This window comes from Notamacropus eugenii, chromosome 4 (assembly GCF_028372415.1).
Source record: "Notamacropus eugenii isolate mMacEug1 chromosome 4, mMacEug1.pri_v2, whole genome shotgun sequence".
NCBI classification, from domain to species: domain Eukaryota; kingdom Metazoa; phylum Chordata; class Mammalia; order Diprotodontia; family Macropodidae; genus Notamacropus; species Notamacropus eugenii.
In genome coordinates, this window is record NC_092875.1 from 59,885,720 (window position 1) to 59,902,931 (window position 17,212).

The window sequence follows — 17,212 nt, forward strand, 5'->3', positions numbered from 1 at the left end:
GACTCCCAGAAAAAGGCATCTGGACTCAGTTTTCTCTTTCTCTCCTCTTTCAGCCCTTTGCAATCTGGCTTCTAAGAAACTATCCTCTCCAAAGCTACTAATGATCTTTTAATTGTCAAATCTCATCTATTTCAACCCTAATCCTTAAGGACGATCCTTATCCTTCTTGACTTCTGTAGATTTTAAGGCCACTGTCTTTGTAATACTACATACTCTCTAGGTTTTTGTGTGTGACACTGCTTCCTTAAGTGTTACTCCCATCTGACTTCTCCTTTGCTGGTTCATCATCCACATCATATCAACTAACTGTGGGTTTATACCCCAAGGTTCTGCCTTGGGTCTATTTCTATTCCCTCCCTCCATCCTCTCTCACTTGGTGACCTCATCATCAGATTCCATGACTCTCGTCCTATATATGTAGCCTTAGTCTCTCCTGAACTCTAACCCCATCTCCAACTGGTTATTGGACATTTCAAACCAAATGTCCTGCGCTATCTCAAATCCATTATGCCTAAAACAGAACTCATTCTTTCTGCAAAATCCACATCTTTTCTGAACTTTCATATTCTACAGAGGGCATCATAATCCTTCTAGTAACTCAGGTTTGTAACCTCAGAATTATCCTTAAATCCTTCACCTTCTTTACCTTACCTATCCAAATTAGTTGCCAGATTTTGTTATTTCCACCTTCACATCTTCCAGCTGTTTTCTCTCTACCAATGTAGCCATAACTCTTGTTCAGACACTCACCACTTTTTACCAGAATTATTGTAATAACCTCCTAATATGATCTCCCTGTCTAAAGTTACTCTCCATTTCAATCCATCCATGATTTTCTTAAAACACAGGTCTGACTAGATCACTCCCCTTCTAAATCAAATCCAATGATTGACTACTTGTTGTCTCTAGGATCAAATACAAGGTTCTGTTTGGCATTTAAGCCTCTTTACAAGTAGGCCCCAAACTAGCATTCTGGCCATACTCTCTTTTTCACAATCTATGGCTCTTCCATTGGTTTTCTTACTGCTCATCACACAATACTCTGTTTCCCATCTTTGTGCCTTTGCATTAACTGTTCCCTATGCCTGGAATGCTCCCCTTCTTTATCTCAGCCTTTTAAAATCACTTATTTTCTTTTAAACTTAGTTCAGGTGTCACTTATCCTATAAGATTTTTTGACTCCCCCTCCCACAATTATTTTTCACTATTTGCCCATTTTTTATATATTTCGGTGTGAACATGGAGTCTCCCCAATAGAATGTAAGCTCTTTGAAGGCAAGGACAGTGTTGTTTTTGTCTTTGTGTCTAGCGTGTAGCACAGACCTGGCACTTAATCCCAGGTACTTAATAAATGCCTGTAGATTGAACTGCACTACCCACTGATTCTAGTCCTGAATCAGCCACCAGTGTTGATATCAAAGCTTTCTGGGGATGACTTTATGATCTTGGGAAACTCATTTTCCTTGTTAGTTTCCTCACCTATAAAATGAGGGGATTAGATGAGGCTCCTCCTGTCTTAGGACTTCTTAACTTCTTGTAAAACAACCCAGAGCTGACCATCACTATTTTCTCTCATTAGCCACAGAATGAAGTGAGTGGCTTTCACACCCTTTGGGGTGATGAATCCCAGGGTATCTGCTGACAAATGAACCTTGTATTAAAAACTCACCTCCTAAGGTAGGGGAGGTGTTTTATGTGAAGAATTTTCCCATACTTTCCTTCCTTCATGCTATTTGCTTGTACTGTTTCTGAAATGCTTTTCTCCTTTATTTCCTATTTAATGAAATCCTCTCTAGTATTCTAAGCCCAGCTCAAAAGCTATCTCTGCCCTAACACTGCCTTGATCCCCTACCCCATGCTCTTCTAATCAAAGGTAATCAACCCCTGGCCTTGAAAGCAAGGACTGTCTTTTCTCTCTCCAACTCTTAGCACAATGTTTTGTACACAGTAAGCACTTAATAAATGCTTCTACATTCACTCATTCCTCTATACTTTGTATTCTTATGCGTTTATAATTTTCCAACTTACACTTGTATACTACAATTGAATATCCCTACAAAACTATTAAGTTCCATAAAAACCCAAGGGACCAAATCTTATCTAAACTTTGTTATTCCCTAAAATAAGTACCTTATTAAGCACTTCTAATATGCAGATTCTGCAAGAAAAATATTAAAAATTCACAATATGCATATCATGAGAAGTTAACATGTCTTGGACTGTATTCGGCACAATTCAGTCTCTTTTGCTTACGTTACTTTTAAATTGCTTTGTATATTATTCATTTTTATTGCTTTTACATTACACTTTTATATTTGTAGTTTTTTTCAATTTTTCTAAAATTCATATAAACAATCATTAGTATTAAATTCTACTACCATTCCATCTTTAGCACTTCAAAAGACCTAACATGTCATTAACTAATTCATTGCTTCCGGTCATACAGATTAAAAAACTCCTGATGCCTTCCAGCACTGAAGGGGTCAAAATTAGAAAAAGTTTAAGAAGCTCTGTCTTGGATGATAGTCTTCAGGGGTTGCTGTAGTCAAAAAATCCACTCCCCATTAGCCAGTGTTCTGATGATGAGCCTTCTCACACTGAGTTATGTGGATCCTCAGGTGACAGATTGGATAATCTGTCACTAGGCAGGTACTTAAAACCTGCCAACTTCTCATGACCTAAACCTGCAGGGTCATTTCTATGCCACAGGAAAGGAAAGGAAAGGTCTTTATTTAGTGAAGCAGTCATTCCCATACATGAATCAACATACCAGTTTATTAAATCATCAACACTTTTTCTGGAGTTAGAGTAGAATTTCTCAATTTCTCATCAAGTCTGTTTATTTTTTACACTTCAATATAAACTCTATTATAAAAATCGTACATGTAATGGAGTTTACTAGATATAAACTGGTTACAAATTAGATGCCTGTGTTTCTGGCAAGTTAATTAACTGTAAAGAAATGTTGGAACTATAAGGGAACTTTGGGATCTGAACCTAGTCCAATAACTTCATTTTATGAGATGAAGAAACTAAGGCCAGGAGAGATTAGATTCAGTAACTTGTCCAAGGATGCACAGTTGATTACTGATAGCCAGAACTAGAACCTAGTTCTCTTGACTCACAGGTCAATGTTTTTATCATGACACCATCTGGCCTTCTAAGAAGCTAAAGGCTAGCTTCCACAGCTGAGCTAAAAATGAGAGACTTCAAGCTTGGTTGAACAAAACACTGCAGTTTTTATGACCTACAGTAAAAGTCTTTTTTAGGTCTAAACTGATATTTGCATGAAAGTGGGATTATTCAATATTAAGAAAAGTCAAGAGAAGATCTTTTTGTATTATAGCTATTTATGATGCACCATACTCCCCCTTCCTCCTATAATAAAATATTATAAACAATAAAATATAATAAATAATGAAACTATGCTTTATTCATCTTTATATCACCCACAGTGCCCAAGACAGTTCAATGCAATTCAGTACAACAAACATTTATCGAGCCCCTACTATGTTGCAAGTCACTATGTCTTAGCATAGCAGGGATACAAAAATAGAAATTAAACAAATTCTCAAGGAATTTCTAATCTAACTAGGGGCAGAGGTGGAGAGGGCAGAAATAAAAAAGTAGAATGAAGTAAGTAAAAAGACAAAACCAGACAAAAAGTTAGGAGAATTTCAAAGAGGGAAAGACCAACAACTTTCAGTTCAGTAGATCCAGGAAAGCTTCATGAAGGTAGTAATTCCTGCATTGGACTTTGAAAGAAAAGATTAACTTCAATAGAAAAGGGAATAAAGAATAGGGAAGCAAAAGAGGGTAGAGGGAAAGGGCAGCAAATGCAGGAAGTCCATTCCAGGCATGAAAGATAATGAGAGAGCAGAACAAGAAAACAGAGGGGAGTAGGAAAAGGGACAAAAAGAACAGGTACTAAAAAGCATTCAAATGAATAAAACTGAGCAACTAGGAAAAGAAGGGAAACCATCAATTGGGAAAAAAAAATCTTTGTATCAAATATCACTAATAACGGTCTGATATCCAAGGGAAGTAACAAATATATAAAAGCAAAAGCCATTTCCCAAGAAATACTCCCCAAAAGATAAGTTGTCAAAGGACATGAACAGCTCTCAAAAGAATTACAAACTATTAACAGTAAGAAAGAATGCTTCAAATCCTTAGTATTAACAAATACAAATCAAAACAACTCGAAGATCTTACCCACCCCCAACAAACGGGCAAGGTGACAAAAAACAGAAATAATTAATGCTGGGGATGGTATATATTATTGGTTAGCCTCGGAATTGGTCCAACAATGTCCATACCCTTTGATGCAAATATTTTGGTAGGCATATACCCCAAGGAGGTCAATGACAAAAAGAAAGGCCCAATATACACCAAAATATTTGTAGTAGCACTTTTTCTAGTAACAAAGAACTGTTAAGAAGGTGGGTGACCAGTGACTGGCTAACCAAACTGAGGACCATGGATGCAGTATTGTAAGAAATTATGAATACAGAGAAACAAGGAAAGACATTTGAAGTGATGCAAAATGAAGTAGGCAGAATCTGGAAGAATGCAATGATTACAACAGGTGGTTGATGTCTGATAATTCTACAAAACAGCAGGAAAGAAATGGTGCAAAATTATAACGACCACGACTCTTTTGTTGTGTCAGTTAGTTTTGCTGAATTTCTCTTTCTTCCTCTTTCTTGTTGTTTACTCTAAGGGAGGGTGTTAGAATACTGATACAGTGGGAAATGTAGATGATATAAAAACAAAAATATATCAAGAACAATTTAAAAAAATATTCAGTGGATGAAATGAATTTTAACAGCATTCCAAAGCAAATCACTCATGTTTCCTCTGTGAGACATATGAAACTAGAAATATGAATGACATCAATTTCTTAGTAAAGAAAATATAAGCCACAGACCCCTTTTACAGATGAGTTTTATTTATTTTCAGTATTTGTTTCTGCAAATCTCCCCATTTACTTTTTCCCTCCCTGGGATTCTTTACAAACAAAGAATTTTGAAAAACAAACAAGAACAAAAGAGTCATCTTGAGTGTAGTGATGCGACTCCCAGAGTTTCCTTTTGGCAATTTAATTTATTTCATTGCTTTTTAAAAGCAATCATTGGATTACATATAGTAGTGTCAATTTCTTTGCCCTATAAATTACCACCTAAAAAGGCAGTCCTGGGGAGGTTAAACACTTAGAATGTAGCTTTAATATGAAAACTAAACAATATCCTGGCTCTTACTTAATACGTTGGCTAAAGGGGCTTTGAGGTGAAGATAGAGCTGTCACAATGTTTTCCCTAAAAATTGTTGGTACCAAACACTGAACTCATAAAGGTTCCCTTTTTTCCTCTGTTGAGGTGTTAAAATTAGCCTCTCCAATAAAGCAGCACATGTTCCCTAAAGCAATTGTAGTAAATTAGCACACTAACCAGTGGGCCTGCACATCTATCCTGAATTAGAGATGAGAACAGTGCCAGTTCAAAGGCTCTGATGGATTAGCACAGTGCAATCATCACTTTCTGGTCCAGCAAAGCTGGACCCTCATTACTTAGAAACTCTAGAGAAAAATAAAGACCACACTGGAGCTTAAAAGCTGACCAGCCACCAAACAGCACACACGTAGCAGAACTACAAAAATACCAGTTTTGTTTTGTTTTCGAACCAAAAATAGGGTCCACAAAAACTAAACTTTAAACACAGATCTTCTAAAGCAACTCTCTAGAGGTTAGTTCGTCAGATCTAGACATATTTCGTTATCTGGAGGGAATGAACATTTACCCCAACACTTTTGATCCCTTTCAAAATACCAAATACCAAGTGAACTGAACCGAATTTCTGAGGCTGCATTAAAGTGTCCTTTGAAAATTAAAACTGTAGCTAAAGGACCTTTGTGAGCTTTGCATACATCTTTTTCCCCATCCCACCCATGGTCCCACAAACTTTTACTCTGCAGGAAGGTCAACAGTTTCTGGTCAAACACATTCTGAAAGTTATCAGGAACAGAGAATCAACATCCTATCACGTTGGTCCCTGGTTCTCAAGCCATGAGTTTCAAGAGCCAAATAACCTGTGGGAAATGAAAGACAGAAATATCAGTGAGAGAAAGAAAAAACTCATGGGCGAGTATTTTTGTTAAGGAAACTGCCTGACTACATCCCTTGATTCCCGCCTCACCCTCAGAGGAAGCTGACCCAGGCTGTAGTAGGAGACAAGGACCCTACAGTAAGAGCACAGCTGTTCTGAGGTCCAAGAGGGGTCAAGCAGAGTAGCTGAAGGGGCCTCGTACCCTTTAGTACTCCACCCCTCTAATGCCCAGAAAAAGGCATTTGATCCTAGAAAAATAATGACTCTGCTTATTTCTTGTACATGTCCATTCATAGACCCCAGGCTTACTGACGTAACTGCCTGAAATGGAACCAATCTGTTTATATAATTTTTTTCTATAGAAAAACACATTTGAAAATTTAGCTGCGTTCCAGCAACACTGAAGAGAGAAGGAGCTGCTGGGTTTAAGACATATTTTTCCATGTCAGCAGAAGCCCAACAAATACTGATGATCTTAATGAACCAACATGAGAAGACAAGGCACCAATGCTCAGGTCTGAGTATCACTCTACTCCTCCAGAGCCTCGAGCAGCTGGCTCCTCCTGGTTAGAGAATAAAGGCCCAACAGAGTGAATCTAGCATTCACGTCTCTCCCCTGTGTGACTGCCTCACTCTTCTAGTCTCATTCCACACTCCTCCCTCACATATGCCATGCTCCAGCCAAAATGGAAGATCTATCCCCTCCTGAACATGCCCTGTGCTTTCTCATCTCCACATCCTGCTTACCCCATTCCCTACTCTCCAAATACTTTTCTACTCCCATTATGGCCTGACAGTTGACAAAGCATTTTTCTCAAGACAACCTTGTGTGCTTAGCAGTGGGAATATTTTATCCACTTTTTTTTTGAGCCAATCAGAGTTAAGTGAAGGGCAATCGGAACCTGTGCTCAGGGTCACACAGCTACTAAGTGTCTGAGGCCAGATTTGAATTTTGGATTGACTCCAAGGCTGATGCTCTATCCACTGAGATACCTAGCTTCCCTATTCCCACTATTTTCTGGTAGTGGTGTTTTTGGTTTTCTTACAAATAAGAAAACTGATTCAGAAAGATAAAATGATTTGCCCACAGTAACATATTTCAGTGAAGGGCAGATGTGATTCAAACCTAGCTCAGCTGCTGCCTCAGCCAGGGCTCTTGGTACTCCAGCTCAAGCTGCTCCATCTTCTAAGATACCTCCCCAGATTCCTTTAACACTCTCTCCTTTCTACTCCACTTTCTGCACTTACCAAATTCTAATTTTCAGTTTGATTTTTTGCACACTTCCTATTACTAAAAGGTCCTGGATACAGGGACCAAGCCTTATCTTTAGATTTGCTCTGTCTAGTATTTAGGACAGAGATGGAATCTAACAGATGTTTGCTGTTTTTGGCAGATCCAAAAAATGGCAGCCAAAGCTCCAGTACATAGCTGAGAATTGGAAACCACTTAATTCCATTAACTAAATTGCACACCAAGAAAGGCAAGAACATATAAAAACTCCCATTTAAAGCTTACAAGATGCTTTCTCATAACCACCTCAAAACAAATCTATAAAGAAAATGTCCCTGGAAAGCCAGGAACAATAACTCCAAAGTCTCTTTTTTCTCTTAAATACCACCAGATTTCACTAAGCTTCTGAAGGAATTTATTTATAAGTACTGAGTTTTATTGATGATTTTGTTTTTTCTATGACAATTAACTCTGGATATACCTACCCCCATTCTCAGACTCTAAATCAAAGGGTTTGAGCACTCTGGTCACTTATCTAACTGAATTCCCAACTCTTTCCTAGGATATGTGGACCAATTCACAATTCTACCTTCATTAGTATTCCAGTCTTCCTACAAAAGAAAATCCAGCTCTTTCCCAAGACCCACCCACTTAAGACTCTTGTCACTTGTTATGAAAGATCAGCTTTACAAAAGAGAGCATAAAGAACCTTAATTTAACCTTCTGCCTCAGCCCAGGTTAGGAAGTTCTATTTTTTACTTGTACCCATCTCTAGATCCAGGTCAGTGCTCAATGAAGTAAGAAGCCAGGAGGATTGGTCAAAATCCAGGCTCTCACCTTTAAGACTGCTGGAGATGGACGGTACCATAGTAATTTACAGAGTACAAAGAGTTATCCTATATATGCTGTCATTTGATCTCCACAACATTCCTGTGAGGTAGGTAATGTAAATATTATTATTCTGTTCTTACAGATGAGGAAAGTTTTTTTTTCAAAAGAAGGAAATAATTTGCTTAAGATCACAAAGCGAGCTAATAAAGCCAGGACTCAAACCTGGGTTTTCTGATTCCAAGCATAGCATCTTGACACTATACCAGGCTGTCTCAATACAGACACAAGGGAAGGAGGAAGAAGTGTGTGGTAGGTACCATGGTTGGGATTTTTTCACTTCAATCAATCTTTATTAAAATACCTCCTATATATAACATACCACGTGTCTCGATACACAGATGAAAGAAAATACACTGACATGAGACCGTGAGGTCAGATCTGTGCTTGACTCTTACTTAGTTCTGCCTATATTCTTTGTGTAAACTTACACAAGTCAGGGCAGGTCATTCCCTTATCATCACAATCTAGACAAAGGGCTATATCTTCATTCACTTCTCACCCAGTGGACCCCATACATACAGCTCCTAGCCATTGTTCGGTTTCCTGGCCTCATATTCTCCTACAGATAATTCCACACCCAGTGAAGAGCTGCAAAGTGTTTTATACAAATTATCTCACTAAGGCCTTCTACCAACTACCTGATTTCAGTGCTACTATTCTTATTCTCCTTTTACAGATGAGGCAATTTTAAAGGCAAGTTCCTCATTTTACAGATGAGGAGCAGAGATTTGAGTGACTTGCTCAGGGTCACAAAGGTAGAAAGTTAGAAAGGGTATTTGAAACCAAGTCTCCAGGCTCTAAATCCAGTAATCCTGCCTCTCCAACAGGCTTGAAATCCCCACTTTGCCATGATTTCAATACTTTAAAACATTCAAGAACACAGAATATTTTCATGTCCCATAAGAAAAGGGCTCAAGTTATTCTAGCAAAATGATAATGATAGTGTAAAATTAAAAGGTAAATAACTATACTTACACAATCATACAAAACATCATGAAAATATTCCACAAGGCAATGAAGATTCGAAAGTATCGGAGACTCAGTAAAAATTCCCTGATGTTATCACCTGAAAAGTCAAGAAACACCATATAAATGTTGTTTGCATTTAGCATAATGTACCATAGCGCAGTGGAACGAGCCCTGGACTTAGAGGTCTTGGACCAAGTCCCAGGTCTGACATTCCTACCTGTAAAAAAACAAAGTGGGGTAGGACCAGATGGCCTCTAAGGTTCTTTCCAGCTCAAAGCTTGTGAAGCTCCCCTAGAATATTCGTGTGGTGATAATTTACATAGAAAAATCAGACTTCTGTATGTTTTCCTTAATAACTAACATTTACATATCACTTGCACGTTTGAAAAACAATGTTTTTACATTATCTCATCTGAGTTTCAAGCCAGCCTGGTGACATAACTCCCCTACGTGTTACTGTCAATGTTTTCAGATGCGGAAAGCAACTAACACTCAGATTGTGTGACTCCCCATAAATGCCATCCCATGGGGCAATAAGTGCAAAGGCAGGATCTGAACTAAATCCATTCTTATTCCCTTTATATCCAAATTGCACTCCCTCGAGTATTAAAGAAATCTACTTTGTGATTTTCAGCTTAGTCACTGTGGTCTGGACTGTGAGGGGAAGGCCTAGAAGGTAAGCCAAGTTCTTCCCTCCAAAAGTGCAATGGAAAGAGCACTGGACTTGAGTCAGGAAACCTGGGTTCTAGTCATAACCCAGTATTCTGAGATTCTCAGCAAGATAATTCCCCATGTGGGGCCAATCTCCTCACACAGAAGATGAGGTGTTGGGAGTAGATGAATTCCAACTTTCCTTCCAGCTCCAAGACTGGATAAGGCTACAATTCTAAACTGGTTAAGATAGAGCTTGTCTCTGCTGTCAGATCCCTGAAGAAAACAGCCTTTGACGCCAGAGCTTGAGAATGAGAGGCCTTAAGAAGGACACCAAACAAAGGCACTGAAAGGAGTTTTTGAAAATAAAACAATATGCTTGGAAAGGCAGGCCAAGTGCTTGGGTATTTTTTGTTCAAGGCACAGACATCACTCCCAGTCAGTGAACCAGCCCCATTAACTATCCTGGCCTCAGCTGAAGAGTTCCCACTGTGTCTGATCATATATGCCCATAATAATTCTGGTTACTGACAAAGGAAGGCCAGTAATGGCACGCAGAGGAAGCACAATCAGGACACAAAGGCATTGTGAATATCCCCATGTGAATCTCCCTACACTCAGCACAAGGTATAGCAGTACTGCCTCTTTCTAACCATACTCATCTTCTGTACCTGTACTGTATTTCCCATGGGAAATACAAAGTCAAAAGGAACCCTGACCTAAATGCTGCCAATGGAGGGTTCCTGTAGTGAAAAAGAAAAGGCATAGGTAGCAAGATGCACCATCCATGATGAGAGAGAGAGAGAGAGAGAGAGAGAGAGAGAGAGAGAGAGAGAGAGACAGAGAGACAGAGAGACAGAGAGAGAGAGAGAGAGAGATGAGACTATGGGTCAGTGAAATGAGTGTTGGAGATGAGTTCATACATTTGGAGCCAGAAGGAACCTTCCATTCAAGGTCAATCCTCTGATTTTACAGATAAAGGAACTGAGGCGCAGGAAAGGGAAGCAACTTGTTCAAGGTCACTCAGACAACAACATTTGTGTCACGCCTCAGGCTCAGAGCTAGGGTTACAAGAAAGACAAACGCAGCCCTTGCACCAAATGACCATACATTCTACCTGAAAGTGATATGGGAGAAGGCAAGATCACCCAAGGGTAGGGGGAAAGAGCAGGAAAGGGGCCTGCAGGTAGGATCTGAGCTGAGAGGGAAGCCCTGGAGGGCTGGAGAAGAGCTGGACTGTGGAATAGGTGTGAGCTCCAGAGGCTTCCTATGACTTCCAGATCAAGCATAAAACCATCTGTTTGGCACTGAAGCCCTTTACAACCTTGTCCTTCTCAGCCTTCTCACCTTTTACTCCTTAGCTACACTGGCTCAATGTCTGGCTCATCATCTTCCTTCAGAGAATGTTTCCCCAGGTCCTATCATTCTCCCACAGTGATCTGAGACAGACCTGGAGCATCAAGTATCATCTCTGCTGATGTCTTCTGGCTCTCTCCCCTCAGCTTCAGGCCAGCCTTTCTAACCCTATCCTGGACACATCTGCCAGGAGAATCGAGTGGCATTACGTGTCTAAATGGCAACGTGCCTAAAACTGAACTCATCACCTTTCTCCCCCCAAAGTCAGCAACTTCCCCATTTACTATAGCACCATCCAACTAGGTAGCATTGCTGGGGACCTCAGGCTGGACTCTTCCCTACTATTCAGCCCCACAACTCTTCCTGTACCTAACTCTAATACAAACAGTTGCCAAGTTGCAATGATTCCACCTTGGGAATAGCTTTTGTATCAACCTCTTCTTTTCCCTTACACTGCCATTCCCCTTAGGCCCTCCTTACCTCTTGCTTAGACCATTATCATAACGCCTCATGCATCTTCCTGCCTCCAGTCTCTGGTCTGTCTAATCTAGCCTTCAGATTGTTGCCAAAGCAATATTTCTTAATACTGAAGCTCTGACACCTTCACTTCCCTGTTCCACAGCCTTCTATAGCTCCCTACCCTCTACGGTATCAATTACAAATTACAATTATTCTTGGCCTGATTTAAGATCTTCCACAAAATAGTTCCAACCTATCGTTGCAGCCTTGTTTTACTTTGTTCCTTTTACTCAAAGCTCCAGACAAACCCGACTATGAGCTTTTCTCCTTCTCTGACTTCCACTCATTTGTGGTGACCATTGCCATGTTCTTGGGATTCACTTTTCCCACACTTCTACCCAAGAAAATGCTTTTTTCCCTTTGGGTTTCACTTCAAGTACCACCTTCTCTCTGAAGCTTTGTTTCATTCTTCCCAAGTGAAAGCAAGCTCTCTTTTGCCTGCATAACAGTCTACTTATACATCTCATTCCCTACTATCAGAGAAGTGTTAAGTCCTTAAGAACACTGTCTGTGTTGGTTTACATCTTCATATGCTTAGTATCAAACACAGTACTTGTGATATGGATAGCTGCTTAATGTTTGCTGAATCTGAATTTTGCTTAATCTCCTAACACAAATTAATGAATATTTAACTGAGTGCCCCATATGTGTAAGACCCTGATATACAGTCATGATTTTAGTTCAACCAGTTAGTAGTAGAGGTGTCTGAGAGAAAACAGGTGGCTGCTTTATGACATAAATGAATTCTTGTCATTGAAGGTGTAACAGAAGCTCTGGAGGGAATTCCCACACTGGTTAGGAGGTTTAATCAGAAAACCACAAAGATCTTAACCAACATTAACATTCTATGACTCATCTTGAGCAAGTGGCTATTATAGAAACAGAAAAACTTCAGAACTGGAAAGGGACTATGGAGATCATCAAAGCACAACCCACTCATTTTATCAATGAAGAAACTGAGGCCCAGAAGCAGGAAGTAGTTTGTTGAAACAGCAAGGCCCATTTATCATAATTCTGTTGATAAGAAGAATGGGACCAGTGTGTCCACATTTGTTTGCATCATTCAACATTACAGGCTGCTGGAGCTACCTGGAACTCACCTGTACTTGGTTCCTTTGACTCCTCCCCAAACCCTTGTGTGTCTTTTTTTTTCCTATAAGGTAGGGAATAACAGTATGACATTTCAGTACAATATAAAGAGAGCTAAAACTGATGCATGCAGGGAAAACCAAAGAATAAAGAAATTGTATATAGTGACAAAGCTCCACATCTCACAGGGTCTCTATGAGTAATATATATTCCAAAGGTGACCATGGTTCTATAGTGGGACAAAAATAAAATGGGTTCTTCAAATGCCTAGGGATGCCATGAAGGCACCTGAGGTGAGGTTTCCACTCCTGATGGGGAATCCCATGTGGTTACTGGAGAGGAGAGCTTCATGTGAATAATGAGTTCATCCAGAGGTGAGGGGACTCTATATGATAGAGTTCTGAGGCTATCTTGTGAAACTCCTTCATTTTACATATAAGGAAATGAAAGGTGAGGGAAGTTATGTGACCTATCCAAGGTCATAAGCGTAAGCATCAAAAGTGGAATCTGAACCTAGACCTTCTGAACCCAGAGTCTCTCCACCATATACTATGATGACCCTGCATGCCTGAATTCTAAGGGATTGGTTGCTTATAAGGAGTGGTGGGTAATTTAAACAGGATGACAAATTACCTATGGGCTAGGAGGCTCTGAACAAAGCAAAGGGCTCTACGTGGGTGACAGGCGTGTATCTATAAGGGGGGCACGCTCCGTGGGGGTGATGGGGGCATCTATAAGTAAGGGAGCTCCACAGAAGACACAGGGTTCTATGTGGGTGACAGAGATGTCCATAAATAAGGTTTCTATGTGGGTAGCTGAGGGTCAGTAAGTAAAAGGACTCTCCAGTTAGCACAGGGTTCTAAGCGTGGGAGCAGTTTCTAGAGATGAAGCGCCTCTTCGGAGGGGATCCTAGGTGGGTAAAGGGGTGTCTGTGGTCAGAAGGTTCTAAATGGGTCAAATATTCTTTGCCCGTGACAAAAACCTAGAGGCAGGGTGACGATTCCGGACAAGGGGGGAAGGTCTCTTTGGGACGTGCCCGGGATCTTTGCGACACAAGGCCATGCCTGCCTGGGACTCCTTCTCCCCAGGAGGCAGGCTGACCTTTCCAGGCTCTGGAGGGGAGAGGGGATGAGGGTCTTGGGGGAGGGTCTTGTGAGCAGAGCAGAGCTTAGGGCAGGTGGGGGGGAGGGGAGCAGAGCAGAGCTGAGGACGGGTCTGGGGGGGCGGGTCGAAGGGGAGACAGAGCAGAGTAGGGGGGAGGGTGGGGGGGCGGAGCAGAGCTGGGGGCGGGTCCGGGGGGGGGGCCGGAGCAGAGCCGAGGGCGGGTCCGGGGGGGGGGAGGGTAGAGCACAGCCGAGGGCGGGTCCGGGGGGCGGGGCGGCAGAGCAGGGCCGAGGGCGGGTCCGGGGGGGGGGGCGGAGCAGAGCTGGGGGCGGGTCCTGGGGCGGAGCAGAGCTGGGGGCGGGTCCTGGGGGGCGGAGCAAAGCTGTGAACGGGGAGGGGGGAGGAGGGTAGAGCACAGCCGAGGGCGGGTCCGGGGGGCGGGGCGGCAGAGCAGAGCTGAGGGTGGATGGGGGGGCGGAGCAGAGTTGGGGGGCGGGGCAGAGCTGGGGGCGTGTCCGGGGGCGGAGAAGAGCCGAGGGCGGGTCTCGGGGCGGGGTAGCAGACTAGGCCGGGGAGGGGGGGCGGCGCCGCCGCGTCACTCACAGCTTGAAGTTGAGCACGGCTCCCGCGTTCATCAGCAGCGTCCTGAAAGGGGTCAAAGCGAGGTCAGGGAGCGCGTGGCCCCCAAACACCCTCCTCCCCGGCCGTCTCAGGGTCACCGCCCGCCCCCAGTCAAACCCCGGGGCCCCTTACCCGAACAGCAAAATGTCTCCGATCATGGTGACTGCCGAGCAGCCACCGGAACCAGAACCGAAGCCGGAACAGGAACAATCCTGGAATCCGGCGCCCGGCCCAACCAATCAAAACGAGCAACTACAGCCGGCCCGGCCCACTCTCTTGTACAGCGGCCGAATGTCCATGTCATTGGAGGGCTGCGAGGGGTGAACCCTTCGCGCACATAGGCTCCACCTCCTGTCAATCGGGGCGCGGCTTGGTGACGTCACCGGCCGCGGCAGCGAGAGGGGGCGGGGTATGAATAAAGGGTGGAGAGTGTGCGTGTGTGCGTGCGTGTGTGTGTGCGTGTGTGTGTGTGTGTGTGTGTGTGTGTGTGTGTGTGTGTGTGTGTGTGTGTGTGTGTGTCTGTGTCTGTGTCTGTGTCTGTGTCTGTCTGTCTGTCTGTCTGTGTGTGTGTGTCCGTGTGTCCGTGTGTCTGTGTGTGTGTCCGTGTTTGTGTCCGTGTGTGTGTGTCTGTGTCTGTGTGTCCGTGTGTGTGTCCGTGTGTGTGTCTGTGTCTATGTCTGTGTCCGTGTGTGTGTGTCTGTCTGTGTGTCTGTGTGTCTGTGTGTGCCTGTGTGTGTCCCTGTGGGAGACCTAGCCTGACTCTCAGGGACTCTAGGGGACAGACAATCATGGTACCAAGGACAAAACATTTCATGAGGGAGGGCTGACGAGAACTTCTGGATGACAATCAGGAACCATTTATTAACCACCATGGATATACTGGGCCCTGTGACAGGACAATATACATCTACGCCAGGGGTGGTGAACCTCTGCCTCTGGCCACATGTGGCCTTCTACATCCTTGGGTGCATCCTTTTGACTGAGTCCAACTTTTACAGAACAAATCCTTTTAGGAAGAGAATTTGTTCTGTGAACTTTGGATTCTGCCCTGGAGGACCTAGAGGGCCACGTCTGACCTTGAGGCCAAAAGTTCCCCATCCCTGGACTCTATACAAAATAAATACAAGGTGATTTGTGTAGGAAGAAGGCATTAGTAGTTGGGAGAATAGAAAAAGCCTCACCTAGATAGCTGAATCTTGAAGGAGAAAAGGAATTCTACTACACAGAAGGAAGGTGGGGAGAGTGTAGTACCAGGTATGGAGAACAGCCAGTGCAAAGACAGGGAGATGGGAAATGGAGTGTATGAGGGGCAGTAGAAAGGGTAGTTTGACTACACGGTAGGGTACATGCACTCAGGTCCTCCTGACTCCTGCACTGGTGCTCTATCCATTGTACCACCTAGCTGCCCCAGCTCAGTCACCTGATGCTCACTAGCTGTGTGACCTTGGGCAAGTCACTTAATTCCAGCTGCCTCATCCTGGGTTATCTCCAGTCATCCTGATGAATATCTGGTCACTGGATTCACATGGCTCTGGAGGAGAAGTGAGGCTGGTGACCTGCAAAGCCCTCCCTCTCTCAAAACAAAGTCAAGTGCAAGTCATGTCATCATTTCTCTGATGGCATGGTTTTCTTCAGCAACGAAGGATGAACATACAGGGTACATGAAGACAAGTAACATACTAGCTGAGGCCAGGTTGTTGAGGACTTCAGTCAATCAAATACTGAGTGCTTATTATGTACTAGGAATTTAAAATGCCAAATAACATTTTTATTTAATAGGCAATCACTGAAACTTTTTGAGGAGGGTGATCAGTCCAGGGCTTTTAGAAAAATCACTTTGGCAGTGGAGGATGGTTTGAAGGAGGGAGAGGCTTGAGACAGAAAGTTCAATTGGGAGATTATTGCAGTAGTCCAAGTGAGAGGTGATGAGGGCCTGAGTTTGGGTAGTGACTATGTGAGTAAAAGGAAGCAAATGAATGTCAGAGATGTTGTGGAGATAGAAACAACAAGATTTGGCAATTGATGACTGATGTGGGGTGAATAAGAGTGACATGTCAAAGATGATATTAAGGTTGTAAACCTAGATGACTGGAAGGCTGGTGGGCTCTTGAAAGTAATAAGGAAAGTGGAAGAAGGGTGGGCTTAGGAGAAAACAGAATAAATTCTATTTTGACCACATTAAGTTTGAGATGACCTACAGGACATCTAGCTCAAAATGTTGAATGCAGATATGGAGCTCAGGAAAGAAACTAAACCTAGATGTATCTTCAAATCATCTACATACAAATAAAATAATTAAAGCCATGGGATAAGGTAAGATCACCAAGTGGGAGAATGTAGAGAAAAGAGAAGAGCTAGTACAGAGCCTTAGAATATATCCAGAGAGTGTTTGATATGAATGATTATCTGACAAAAGAGAAAGGGAAGGAGAAATCAAATAAGTAGGAGGAAACCAAAACAATATCATAAAATTCCAGAAAAAAAGGCAGCGTCTAGAAGGAGAGAAGAGGCCATCATATTTGGAAATGAAAAGAGGTCATTAACAAGTAGAGAGAGCAGTATCAGTTGAAAGATTAGGATAGAAGTCATGTTATAAAGGCTTGAGAAATGAGTAAGAGGAAAGTGAGGGGAAGCAAAGCATATAGACAGCTTTTTCTGAGAATTTGTCAAAAAAAA

The 17,212-nt window shown here is 42.5% G+C and overlaps 1 protein-coding gene across 2 annotated transcripts; it reads right to left on the reverse strand.

Annotated features, from left to right (window-relative positions):
• Nucleotides 1-4,933: 4,933 nt before the first annotated feature.
• On the reverse strand, nucleotides 4,934-14,888 carry SMIM7 (small integral membrane protein 7). Of its 2 annotated transcripts, none has more exons than XM_072601264.1 (5): nucleotides 14,669-14,888; nucleotides 14,519-14,560; nucleotides 12,823-12,875; nucleotides 9,203-9,293; nucleotides 4,934-6,088 (listed from the first exon to the last, which is right to left on the reverse strand). In XM_072601264.1, the coding sequence occupies exons 1-5, from the start codon at nucleotides 14,692-14,694 to the stop codon at nucleotides 6,073-6,075; spliced, it is 228 nt and encodes a 75-aa protein (XP_072457365.1). In that variant the 5' UTR covers nucleotides 14,695-14,888; the 3' UTR covers nucleotides 4,934-6,072. The 2 variants fall into 2 exon arrangements, with proteins under 2 accessions (XP_072457365.1, XP_072457364.1); XM_072601263.1 differs by lacking the exon at nucleotides 4,934-6,088 and adding an exon at nucleotides 8,171-8,266.
• Nucleotides 14,889-17,212: the final 2,324 nt, after the last annotated feature.